Source organism: Vipera berus (assembly GCF_964194415.1).
Source record: "Vipera berus genome assembly, chromosome: 13".
Taxonomy (NCBI): Eukaryota; Metazoa; Chordata; class Lepidosauria; order Squamata; family Viperidae; genus Vipera; species Vipera berus.
The window spans coordinates 500,444-512,105 of NC_138216.1; the positions used below are offsets into that span (position 1 = coordinate 500,444).

The window sequence follows — 11,662 nt, forward strand, 5'->3', positions numbered from 1 at the left end:
GAGGAGGGGGAGCTGCGTAGACCACTCCCAATCCCAGGAGAAAAGCAGGACTGGAATCTGGCCCAAGTGGAGAGTCCTATCAAATTGAGCCCCTCGAGAGGAGTTGAATGACAGCCCCCGATTCTGAAAGTGGGGTCCCGGGCCTGGGATGTTCAGGAGCCTCTTCCTCGGCAGGACTTGGCTGCTGCAGAGCGGGCTCGGAAGCAGGCCGACCAGGAGAAGGAGGACCTGGCGGAGGAGCTGGCCAGCTCTGCCTCAGGGAGGTAAGCAGCCCAACGCCCCCACGGGGCCAGAACGGATGGCCTGGCAGCACCCCCGGCCGGGGCTGGAGAGCCACTCGGATAAGCTGCCCAGCACTGGACATGGGACCTGGAGGGGGTGGCAGATGGTGGATCTCAGCTGGTGACCCCTTGCGATGTCCCCAACTGCCCCCCAGGATCAGCCTCCAGGATGAGAAGCGCCGCTTGGAGGCCCGAATCTCCCAGCTGGAGGAGGAGCTGGAGGAGGAGCAGGGCAACATGGAGGCCATGAGCGACCGCTTCCGCAAAGCGGTGCAGCAGGTAAGACCCCTCCCTGGGAGGGGCTGGGCAAGGGCGTGACTTGCTCTGTCCAGCCGCTCTGCGAATCTCCCCTTCCCCTCTTCAGTCAGAGCAGCTGAGCAACGAGCTGGCCACGGAGCGCGCCACCGCGCAGAAGAATGAGAGCGCCCGCCAGCAGCTGGAGCGGCAGAACAAGGAGCTGAGGTCCAAGCTGCAGGACATGGAGGGGGCCGTCAAGTCCAAGTTCAAGGCCACCATCTCGGCCCTGGAGGCCAAAATCAGCCAGCTGGACGAGCAACTGGAGCAGGAGTCCAGGTACCCAAAGGGGGAAGCATGGGGGGGGTTTGCCCAGAGCAGGGCTGCCTCGTGTGAGCTGTTTGCAGTCTAGGTGTCCAGGTGTGCATCCAGCTGTTTGGCACCAAACCTCCAGGCCTGATCTTGGGGACCCTCCGAGGGGAATCTTGAGATGCCACCGCTAAACCATTCAGGCAGACCTGAAAATGGCTTTTTTTTAAAGCTTTTAACTTTCCTCAACATCTTTTAAACATTATATTCAGTTCCAGGTAAATAAAACCCATTTTTGTGAAAATACAAGCAGCCTATTTTTAAAGAATAAACTCAGAAATATTTTTAAAAACAAGTCCGTTTCCTTTGCCTCGCCCTGGATGCAATTCACAAGGCAGAGTCTCCTTCCACGAAAGAAACATGCCAGCAGACTGTCCTGCCTTTGTATTGGGCTGTGTTGTTGCTTTCAAGCCCTGGAGAGCTTCAAGTGGACTAGCCCCTTTGAGTGCCTTTCTGCCTCCCTAGAGAAAAGCAGACGGCGGCCAAGGCCCTGCGCCAGAAGGACAAGAAGCTGAAAGAGACTCTGCTGCAGGCGGAGGATGAGAGGAAGCAGGCCGAGCAGTACAAGGACCAGGTGGGTGCCCGGCGGTGGGGAATGCTGTGGCAGAACCTTCCATCGTCCCCTACCGGAAACACCGGGGCTGCTTTCGGTCCCCTGGGGCTGGCTCTGAAGCCCCTGCTGGCCTCTCCCCCAGGCAGACAAGGCCAGTGCCCGGGTGAAGCAGCTGAAGCGGCAGCTGGAGGAGGCGGAGGAGGAGGCCCAGCGCATCAATGCCAGCCGCAGGAAGCTGCAGCGGGAGCTGGACGAGGCCACGGAGAGCAACGAGGCCTTGGGGCGGGAGATGGTGGCCCTGAAGAGCAAGCTCAGGTGAGGCCCCGCGCCTCCCGCCTGGCTGGCTTCCCGCAGACATTGCCCGCTCCTCCCCAGAGGCCTTTGCCCATTCCCACCCATGGCCCGAGCCAAGGGATTGGCCGGTACCCTTGGCCTCACTTGGAGGGTGCAAGCAGGACTGCGCAGGGCCAAGAATAGGACGGCGGTGCCTTCTCCAGGGCCCCGGTCCCCCCAACCAGGTGCTGCCGGCTGGGGCTGATGTGGTGGACCCTTCTCTCTTTCAGAGGGAACCCAGAAGCTCCGCAGTGACTCGGCAGGTACCAGGCCTTCACCTTTGCAGCCTGCTTGTGATTGCAAAACCCCAACCTACCTTTGGGTCCCTCAGAAATCCAAGCGAGCCTCCTGCAAACTCTGAAGGCTTGGATATCTCGTGGGTAGCGGCTTCTTCTGAGAGACAACCGTGACAGAGTTTGCGCTGCATGCCCCTTGCTCCTGACCAGAGGCTGCTGCGCACCTCTATTCTAGTCACTCCCCCACAACTGAGCTTCGCCAACACATCCCTCCTCCCCCTCCTTTTAAAATCAAATCGTGTCCATGACTTGCACAAACACCATTTCACAGAGCTCTGCAGTGCATACAAGGAGCCGGCTCATGAGCACAATCCTTTAAGCCAGGGGTCTCCAAACTCGGCACAACTTCCAGAATTCCCAAGAATTCCCCAGTCCCCAAGTTTTAAATTGTCAAGTTTGGAGACCGCTGCTTTAAGCAGCCACAGCTTCTTCCTTCTGATGCATGTAGCTACTTTGGGGAAAAACCCAGCTGCTTTCATGAGCAAATGAGCAGTGCTGAGGCCCAAAGCACTTGCCCCAGTTGCTTCTGAAGCAAGAGCACCCCGATATGTGGGGCAGCTGCCCCCACGCAGCCAGGCAAGCTGCCTCCAGGAGCAGGCCATGCCCCCTCGCTACCTTCTTTGTGATGCAAAAGCAGATGCCTCGACTGGCTCCCTTGTGGCCCCACACAGTGGGCAGCTGTGCTCCAAAGACCCATCTTGGGCTGGGAATTCATGCATCACCCCCCAACTCATAAAAACCTCTCTGGATCGGTTAAGCCACTTGCCTTCTGTGAGAAGTGTGGCTTCTCCTTGCAGCACTGGGCTTTGCTGCTGCCACTGAAGGTGGAGTGCGGGTGTGGGTGTGTGCGCGCACGCACTCACAAAGCCAAACTCCTGCCGCTGCATTTCACCCCTTTTCCACTGGCCCTTTCTGCACAGGAGCCGAGTGGTTAGAGCTGCCACCCTCCTTCCCATTGATCTGTTCCATGCACCGCAGAAAAGGCTGTCACTGACTCAGCTCCTGATGGAAGCGAGTCTCTGATGCAGGAAGAACATTTGGCCCCTTTTTTCGGCTACCTGAATTTGGGGGGAGGGAATGGAGGGAGAGGCCTAGAAAGCAGCCAGCAGGAAGTTTCAGCTGGCCGAAGGGAAGTCGGGCGATGCCCTATCAGCTCACAGAACTCTGGGGAGGGCACAGAGGGCAGGAAGGCATTTCAGGAGAGAAGACCCGGTCTGCCAGCAGCTCTTGGGCAGGCTGGCATCTCCGAGGCCCTCCTAGTCAGACATTCGGAAAGGATCTCTCTCCTCTGTGTAAAGAGGGCGCAGGTGGGCACCTTCTGCTCTTCAGCCTCCACCGGCTCCTAAGAAGCGGCAGTGTCCACTCTTTCTCACCAATCCTTTTTCCCAACTGCAGGCGTGGGAACGAGCCGGTGTCCTTCGCCCCCTCGCGCCGATCCGGTGGTGGTGGCAGCGGGGGCAGGCGGTCGGTCGAAAACGCCACCGAAGGCTCTGAGGAAGAGGGAGACCCCCGGGACGCAAATTTCAATGGAACCAAATCCAGCGACTAACCAGCCCACCCCTCGCCACGCTTGCTCGTTTGACTGCTGCACCAGGAAAAGGGGGGGGCATAGTAGCCCTCTAGGCCGCTTTGCCTGTCCCAAAGCCACGTCTGCCCTGACCACAGCTGCCTTCGCTCCCCCGTAGACACTCTTAGCCACGGTGGCCTTAGCCGCACAACTGCCTTTCAGCACGGGAGATGCCCCTGCCTGGGTGACCAGTCCTGGGCCGCCCTCCCCAGAACTGCTCCGTACCCCTGGGAGAGAAAGCCCACTTGCCTTGCCCCTCCCCAACATTATTGTGCTTCCCCATTGCTTCCCAGCGGTTCCAGACTTCCAGAAGAGACCCCCAAATTTGCCAAAACCCACGTGCCTTTCTGAATCACTGCTTTGGGGTTGGGGGGGGTGGGAGGGGAGGGAACAAACGAGAAACGACTCTTCCTACTTGGGATGACCTTTGTGCTTAACACACACACACAAACATTAATAAAGGTTGTTAAAAATCAGAATAACCCGAGTGCAAAGTGTGCCACAAAGCACCCCAGGGACAACTCACAAGCACCTCTCTCTTCAGGAAAAGGACTAGAAACTTACTGCCTTTTGAAACTTATGTTAGAGGAAACCTGCTTTTTCTGACAAGATTGCAAGGTATTTCCTTGCTGCCATCTCTCTCGTTTGGGTTCTAGCCAAGAAAAATCAAAGTGGAGTCAGAAGTACAGCAGTTTTGGATGACAAACTAGTTTATTAATCCTGCAACTCTACATCTCTTTCCCGGTGCGTAAAAGGAAACCCCCGCCTGCCCCACCCCCAGAGAGAAACTTCCATGTTGGAATAGGAGCCTCAAAAACAACGCTCCTCTGATGAACTTTTTATAAGCTGCCTTAATTAAAAGGCACCAGTTTAAACAGGGAAATGGACAGGATCAAGGCACCAGGACAGAATCTTCTAATTCTCCAGATGGGCTGGACTACAACTCCCATTGCCCAAGGCCTTGTTGGCTGAGGATGAGAGGAGCTTTTGTCCCAAACTTCTCGAGTACACCAGCTTGTGCTTTTTCTTATTTAGCAGATTTACATGCCGGACCCCGTTAACTCTCTGTACTCAGCAGCAGACACACCACCTGATAACACGAGGCTGGCGATGCTGAGCTTCCTAAGGCCCAAGCCACTTTTTCCAGCAAACGACCCCTGGGGGGTGTCAAAGAAAGCCCACTGGGGGGGGCTCTTTAGGGGCTCAGAGGCACTTTGGGAGAGGCTCCTTCTTGGCCGGGGCAGCTGCAGCTTAGAAGACCAAAAGAGAGGCTCGTGGTGTCCAGAAATGCTGGCTTAGGCTTCACAACAGGACTCCCCCTGCCCACTCAGGGGCCTCTGGGGGCCCCATTGGAGGCAGGAAGGCAGCCAGGCCCGGGGGGGGGGGCTCTACTCTCCCTGGAAAGGAAAGCAGACCCTCCCAGCTGGGCAAAGAAGAGCGGCCTCCGGCTCTCCTGCGAGGCTCTCGTGGCCCTGCTGGCCCTCTCTTCCTCCGGACACAGCCAGCTTTCCTCGCGGCTCTCCCGTTGAAGGCGAGTGGCCATGACCGGCTGCCAGAGAAGCGGGCTGGCTCCCAAGTCCCTCAGAAAAGCATCTGGGCTGCTGCCCTCTGTGCTGGAAGGCCCGCTGGCCCTGCAAGGTTGGACGGCCGCGTGCCTAAATCCAGTCGCTTGGCCAGCCTGTGGAATCAGAAGGGGTCACTGGCCTCGGAACCTGCCAGGGGGCTGACAGTGGGGGGAGTCAAGCGAGGGAAGGCCCCGACTCACCGCAGACGAGGAAGAGGTTGGAGGGCGCCAGACGCTCCTGGGTCAGAAGAGCCAGTCCCGGGCAAGGAGTCGCCAACTCTCCTACCCCAGGAAGGCCAGTGCCCCTCTTGGGGCTCCCAGGACTCACACTCCCCACCCCAGTTTCCTATCAGCCAACCTGGCCCGCTCCAACTTAGGGAGAGCCACTCCCAGTTCCAGGCGAATCTGGAGGGCACGAGGTTGCAGACGGCCAGATCCCTGGGCAGCTTCCCTCCCTGCTCTCCCAGGAACTGTGCCGTTGGGCTTCTCCCTTGCCCACTCTGGGGCTTCCCCCAAGGCTTGCAGACGCCAGATCCAGCAGGGCACTTACCAGCTGGGAGTGGTACATTTGAGCAAAGGGCCAAAGTCTTTAAATAAAAAGAATGCAGGAGAGATTTACTCCACCTGGGTAAAAGCTCTGGGGCAAAGCACGAGCTCTGCTAACATCGGGGGACAAATGTTTCATGAAGTGCCAACCCGGCTTTGCAGTCGTCGTCTCTCCTTTGCTCCGAGCTTCTTCTGCCTCGGCCCTCCTCTCGCCTCACAATCTGGGTATGTTCTGAGCCAACAAAGGCAGCCCCTCCACTGGCACTGGGAACGCCCACTTTTTCATAAACAGGCTCAGAAAACTGTGCTTGCGAGGCATGGATGGTGCCCATTCAATTCCAGCACATCATCCAGAGGACTCGGAGCTGAGCGAGAGCCTCCGCGGAGCCCTCTCTGGGGTGAAGGTCTCCGGCCACTTCTTGTGGCTCACCGCCTTTAGAGCAACACCGACACGTGATGTCTGCAGTTTCCCCCCACCCACTGCCGCAGGGAGGAGGGTTTCCTGTAGACTCACCCCTGGGGCACGTGGGGGCCGCTCAGACGCCTCTCATACGCCTCCCTGCCCGTGTAGGGAGGGGGCGGCGCTGGGCTTCGGTACGGGGTCTGGTCATAGACGAAGTTTCGGCAGGAGGCCAGCTTGGATTCCAGCACCTACGAGCAAAGACCGTGGCTGGGTCAGCCCTGGGGAACTCGGGCGTGGATCCCACTGTTGGATTAGGGATGGAGGGCAAACCCAGCTTTTCCACTCGTTCCTCTCAAATGCCCCAAGACTCACCCCGACTTTCCGCAGGAGGTCCCCCACAATGTTCAGTGCTGATATCCGTGCGGCAGGCGTAAGCGGCGTTCCACTGGATCCATTCTCAAAACCTTGGTTTAAAAAGATGCTTTATTTGCAAAGTGAACGCTGCGTGGATTTTAAAGCTTTTCAAATATCTTCTTCCTGAACTGATTTTGTAATAGGACTTGAGGCTTTTCTATCCAGGCCATCAGTGTTTCCAGCCACCTTCCCCACTGGGAGAAAGACACTGGGCATACTGGGGCCTGATGTGCAGCCACTTCTTCCTCACCAGGGGGCGCCATTGCTTCACAGACTACTGGGCAAGTGAAAAGAAAATGTGTGTGTGTGTGTGTGTGTGTGTGTGTGTGTGTGAGAGAGAGAGAGAGAGAGAGAGCGGGGGGGGGGGGGGAGGGAGGGAGAGAGAGGGAGATCTGTTCACCTCTTCTGAAGGCTCCTGGGGTACTAAATCCATTGCTGGGCCCCTGGGGGACTGCAGGGGTTGATGGCCTGGGGGAGGCGCCTCGCATGGCTGTGTCCATCCGTCCGGCTTCTGAGGAGCCCTCCACTGAGGCCTTCGGCTTCTCCTGCTTCTGCTGCACGGCCAGCTCTTGGCGCAAATCTAGGGGCCGAGAGCAGCTCAAGGGTGAGATGGCCCTGCCCTTCCTGCCTCTCTGGGCCAAGGCACCCCAAAGGGCTCCGAAGCGTACAGAGCTGGCCAGGGAAGAGTGTGCGCAGATTCAGGAGGGAAACGCTCTCTGTCGGCTGGGTCCCGAGGCCCGCTTCTGCCACTGGCAGTCCCAGGGGGCTGCCTGCCTTGCTCCTCTTCCCTCTCCGACATTTCTTCTTTAATGCTGTGCCGCAACCCCGGGGCTCCTTCAAGCGAAGCAGAGACGGGCTGGGGAAGCCCCACAGTGTGGAACGGAGTGCTGCCCACCTCTGGCTTCGTCCTTCAGCCGCTGCACTGACTCCAGGAGGCTCTCCTTCTCGTCCAGCTCGCTCTCCAGGAAGGCGTTGCGCTCGATGGCCTGGTTCAGCCGCTGCTCAAAGTCCTCCAGGGACATGATGGTGGCTCTGCACGGAGCCCGGGCACAGCGTCAGCCAGGCATGGAGCTAGGGGAGCCTAGCCCGGAGGGTCCACGGGGAGGCTCCGGGGCTCCAAACCTCACCCCCTCCACCCGGGGTACCTCTTGGCCCTCTCCAGGTCGTCGTTGCACTGCTCCAGTTCCCGGATGTACTTCTGCAGCTGGTCCCGGGTAGCCCTCGCCTGGCCCAGCTCCTCCTCCAGGGCCGAGATCTGCCGGTCCCCGTCGGCGTGTTGGCTGGCAATCTTCTCCTAGCCCCAAACAATCATGCAGAAGAAATGCAACTCGCACAGCCCTGCTGCCCAGGCTGGGTGTGCACTGCGCTAGACGGCCTTTGCCCCCCCCCCGCACCCCTGCGTGGCTGTCCCCCCAAATAGGGCTCTGAACGCCAACGCTGCCCTATAGAGGCAGGCCCCTGCCTCGGCTCAGGTCTCTGCCACCGCCCAGTGCTGCATGCCAGCACAGCCGCCTGGCAGCTTCAATGGGCCTCTGTTCCAGCAGTGCTATGGGGGGCAGAAGGGGGGGCATGGATGAATGACCCAATTGTCAAAATGGCTTTCCCTGTCCGAGAGCTGCTTCATCAGGTGACAGGCTGAGGATCACAACATTAAAAACAGGACCCCGAGCACTTGAGGGTCACCAGGGGTGGTGTCCCTTTTCCCTTCCCTTCGTCTTTGCGGAGCCTAACATTATCTGCCCCCCTTCTTCCACCCTCCCCCCCAGAAACGGCCAATTTCCCCCTGGCCAAATTCTGCCAACATCCTGAGAGTGCAGAAAAGGGGGAAGAGGGCATGTTTAGATGCCCCTGAAAGGCCAGCATTGGCAAGGCCCAACCTGGATCCCCATTACCACCCACCCTGTGTGACTGCATGGGTGACCTACATATAAACGCCCCTGGCTGAAAAATAAATCTCAGGCACACACCACCCCTGCAAGGCGGGCCCCCTGCCTCACCCAGTTCGCTTGTCAGGTAGCCCTGCAGCCGTCCTTCCCTGGTCTGCCCACCCACGACCGAGTTCCTCTCCTCCTCCAGCTGCTCCCCTCGCCCAATAGAAACTCGGGACCTCAAAAAAGATGCCCCCCCCCATGGCCAGGATGGCCTTTGCAGGACCGACCCAAATCGGCTCCAGCCCCTCTCATAGGTGATGCAGCTCTCCTCCCCGGAGCGAGCCCGACCCCCTCCTCACCTTGACCGTCTCCACCTCCATCTGCAGCCGGGCGTTCTCCGAGAGCAGGTCCCGGTTTCGAGTCTCCAGCTGCTGCAGCTGCATCTCCAGCTCGGCTTCGTACTCACGGCTGCCCTCTTGGAACTCGCGCAGCTCCTCCTGGGCGCTCTCCACACTGGGGGCAAAGCGGGCAGGAGGCTGACCCCGGCCCAGGAACCCGGCAGGTCCCTCCCCACGCCTGCCAAAGGCTGAAAACTGCTGCTGCTCAGTGGCCGAGAAGCCGGAGGGGGAAGCTTACCACTGCTTGTATTTGCTGGAGAGCTCCTTCCAGTAGTCGAGCTCCCCCCCTGCGGAATCGAAGGGGCTCCTTCCGGGGTCAGCCATGGTAGAAGCCGTCTGGCATGGTCTTCCTGCGAGGTGGGGGGAGAGAATCGGGGGCGGGTGGATTGCAGAGCCCACCACACGTCTGAGCAGAGCAGCCCCGCAGGATGATCTCCCTCCCAGGCCCCAAAACAGCGTGGAAGTTCACTCCAGAACTCTACCTATGCTCAGGAGACCTGCCCTCTTTCTGGTGTTGGAAGGAGAGACCCCGCCAAGAACAAACTTCGGGGAGACGGCTTGACACAGGGAGACCGAAAGAGGCCGCAGATGCCCAACGCCATGAGGCCTAGAGACGCCCACCCATTTCCTTACAAAATGGCAGGCACACCTCTATCTGCAACCCCAGCGGGTCCCTGAGCCCCTGGCGCTGGGCAGGGGAAAGCTCCGAGCATCTTCTGTGAATTAACCACAGATGGAGTTTCTAACCAGGCACTGAAAGTCACACACAAATTGCCTGGAATTTTCACTTGGGTTGTTTTTTGCTACTCAGCTGCCTCAAAAATGATCTTCTTCATTTCTGAATTGTTTTAAATAAAGATATGCTTTTAAAGAAAAATAAAGGCACTCAGAGAAAGCAGGCCAGAGTGGAACTTTGAAAAGAAGAAACACATTTGGGATTGTGGTTGGTCTGAGCGCTCACGATCTTGCTAAGTTAAAAGGCGCATTGAATAAATCTCTGGCCACTCCTTCATCGTCTCTGCTGTCGAGGTGCTGAGCCAAAGGAAGAGGCGCAACTGCTGGGACGCCATAAACAGAGCTGGAGGGAGCCGGGCTGGAGACTTGGCCGGGCTGGGGCCAAAGGGGGCAAGTGAGGCGAGAGAGCTGGGCGCAGACGGCTCTGGCCTGCTTTCTCCGCTGCCCTGAGAGAGGCCGAGGGATCGGATCCTGGGGGCCGCTTTGCAAGCTGAGCTGTTATGCCAGGAGGCTCAGAGGAGGCCCCAGAGCCGGGCCTTCGAACTGGGAAGGAGTGAGGCTGCCCCCGCTCCCTCTGCGGCACAGGGCTGGACTGGACGGCAAGGCTCCCCTGAGGCTCCCCCAGGTCTCTGCCCATCTTTTGGGCGTGGCTCTGAAGGGAGGTCCAGGGGTCTCTGGCCAAGGAGGAAAGGCCCCTGCAGGAGGGGCCCTTCACGCCTGAAACTGGCTGGAGAAACAGAGGCGCCAGGAGCCAGAAGAGCCCATCAGGACCTGGAGGGCCGAGGGAGCCCAAGGCAACCTCACAGCCCTCCTTGGCACTGCTCTAAGCCAGCCCCCCCCCCCGCCGCCGCCATTCCTTCCCCAAACGGCCACAGGGGAGGGGGTCAATGCTCTCACCGGAAGAGCTTCGACCAGCTGCTTCAAACGGGGCGGTGGGCAGTAAGTTGCAAACGCTGCCAAGCAGTGGGGGGGGGGCTAGACCCAAAGGAGGTTCCACGAAAGTGAGGTCACTTCCCCAAACGCTGCTTACTCTCGCCCCGCCTGGTGCCAGAAGCCAGGACATCTGGCAGACCCGGGTGGCTTTCGCGGGTTACTTTCCCACCGGCTCGGCAAGCTGCGCCGGGGCTGGCCGTGGCTTGCCCCCGTCTGCAAGGGCTCGGGGGCGGGGGAGGACCACAGCAGAAGAGCCCCCCCGGGCAGGCTGGGTTCGGAGTGCCCTCCTCGCTCTCAGGCACACGACCGACCCCGCGACACGGAGTTTACCTATCCGGCTAAGGGGCCACGGCGAGCTCCCCTGCGAGCCCTGAAATGCGACCCTCTCTGCCTCTCAAGCCCCCCCCCCGGGGGCAGTGGGAAGGCCGGCCGGGAGACCCTCCTCATGCACGGCGAGGGGCGGCTGGCTCGCTCGCTCGCTCGGGGATCTTGTCGCCTCCCGGCCCCGAAGCTTTCTCCCCCCCCCCGTCTCTTCGCCCGCCGCCGCTCACCCTGCCCGCAGCCGGGAGGAGACGCCGCCGCCGCCGCCGCCGCCGCCCCGCTCAACTGGCAACTCTCGGCCGGTCCGAAACAACACAGGCAGCCTCTGCGCGGCCTCCCATTGGCTGCCGGTCACGCGACTCTGCCGCGCTCCTCCAATCGGCGCGGGCCGACGGAACGTTGAAACTTTTGTATCTTTTCTGCCTCTCGTTGCCTTTTTTCTTCAATGGGGGAGGCGCGCGCGCGCGGCGGACGGGGGAAGAGTTGTTGCGAGCAGCCGGCCACAGCCGCGCTTCCCTCCCGACCCGGGAATCGCAGCAAGCCCCGCGGGTCCCCTCCCACCAGCCGCTGACCCCGATGCTCTGTCCCCCAGCCAGTAAGGTGGTTCCCACGCCCAACTTTTGCCCCCGCACGACCAGATTGATAGGATTTGTAGTGGCCCGATGCCTGCGGAGGATGCCCAGACAAATTCTTCATCGCTTTGCTCGGCTGATTAACTCAGCCCCCTCTATGAAACCCATTGCCAACCGGATCCTGGGGAGATTAGGTAGGTGCCAAATGATGAGCAAAGGAAGTAGAGGCATTTGCCAATACAGCTGGCCTCGTTTGTTCTCACCCTAAGAGA

At 59.6% G+C, this 11,662-nt stretch overlaps 2 protein-coding genes across 3 annotated transcripts; one reads left to right on the top strand and one right to left on the bottom strand.

Moving 5' to 3' along the window:
- The first annotated feature begins 108 nt into the window (after positions 1 to 108).
- On the top strand, positions 109 to 4,004 carry LOC308673944 (myosin-11-like). The gene is made up of 6 exons (XM_081338007.1): positions 109 to 263; positions 437 to 560; positions 646 to 854; positions 1,350 to 1,458; positions 1,580 to 1,752; positions 3,462 to 4,004. Exons 2-6 carry the CDS (start codon positions 519 to 521, stop codon positions 3,613 to 3,615), a joined length of 687 nt encoding a protein of 228 aa, XP_081194133.1. The 5' UTR covers positions 109 to 263; positions 437 to 518; the 3' UTR covers positions 3,616 to 4,004.
- Positions 4,005 to 4,097: 93 nt separating this feature from the next.
- NDE1 (nudE neurodevelopment protein 1) lies at positions 4,098 to 11,123 on the bottom strand. 2 transcript variants are annotated; one of them, XM_081338006.1, is made up of 9 exons: positions 11,049 to 11,123; positions 9,068 to 9,179; positions 8,791 to 8,944; positions 7,706 to 7,854; positions 7,456 to 7,592; positions 6,961 to 7,140; positions 6,519 to 6,610; positions 6,258 to 6,394; positions 4,098 to 5,311 (listed from the first exon to the last, which is right to left on the bottom strand). In XM_081338006.1, the coding sequence occupies exons 2-9, from the start codon at positions 9,151 to 9,153 to the stop codon at positions 5,215 to 5,217; spliced, it is 1,032 nt and encodes a 343-aa protein (XP_081194132.1). In that variant the 5' UTR covers positions 9,154 to 9,179; positions 11,049 to 11,123; the 3' UTR covers positions 4,098 to 5,214. The 2 variants fall into 2 exon arrangements, with proteins under 2 accessions (XP_081194132.1, XP_081194131.1); XM_081338005.1 differs by lacking the exon at positions 11,049 to 11,123 and adding an exon at positions 10,462 to 11,029.
- Positions 11,124 to 11,662: the final 539 nt, after the last annotated feature.

Coding starts and splice junctions, on each gene's coding strand:
- NDE1 (XM_081338005.1), bottom strand. CDS start 10,627: ATGTCCTGGCTTCTGGCACCAGGCGGGGCGAGAGTAAGCAGCGTTTGG. Junction 8,945..9,067: donor TCCAGCAAATACAAGCAGTG/GTAAGCTTCCCC, acceptor CTTTGCCCCCAG/TGTGGAGAGCGCCCAGGAGG. Junction 6,611..6,960: donor CCCAGGAGCCTTCAGAAGAG/GTGAACAGATCT, acceptor TTTTAAACCAAG/GTTTTGAGAATGGATCCAGT.
- LOC308673944 (XM_081338007.1), top strand. CDS start 519: ATGGAGGCCATGAGCGACCGCTTCCGCAAAGCGGTGCAGCAG. Junction 1,459..1,579: donor CCGAGCAGTACAAGGACCAG/GTGGGTGCCCGG, acceptor CCTCTCCCCCAG/GCAGACAAGGCCAGTGCCCG. Junction 1,753..3,461: donor GCCCTGAAGAGCAAGCTCAG/GTGAGGCCCCGC, acceptor TCCCAACTGCAG/GCGTGGGAACGAGCCGGTGT.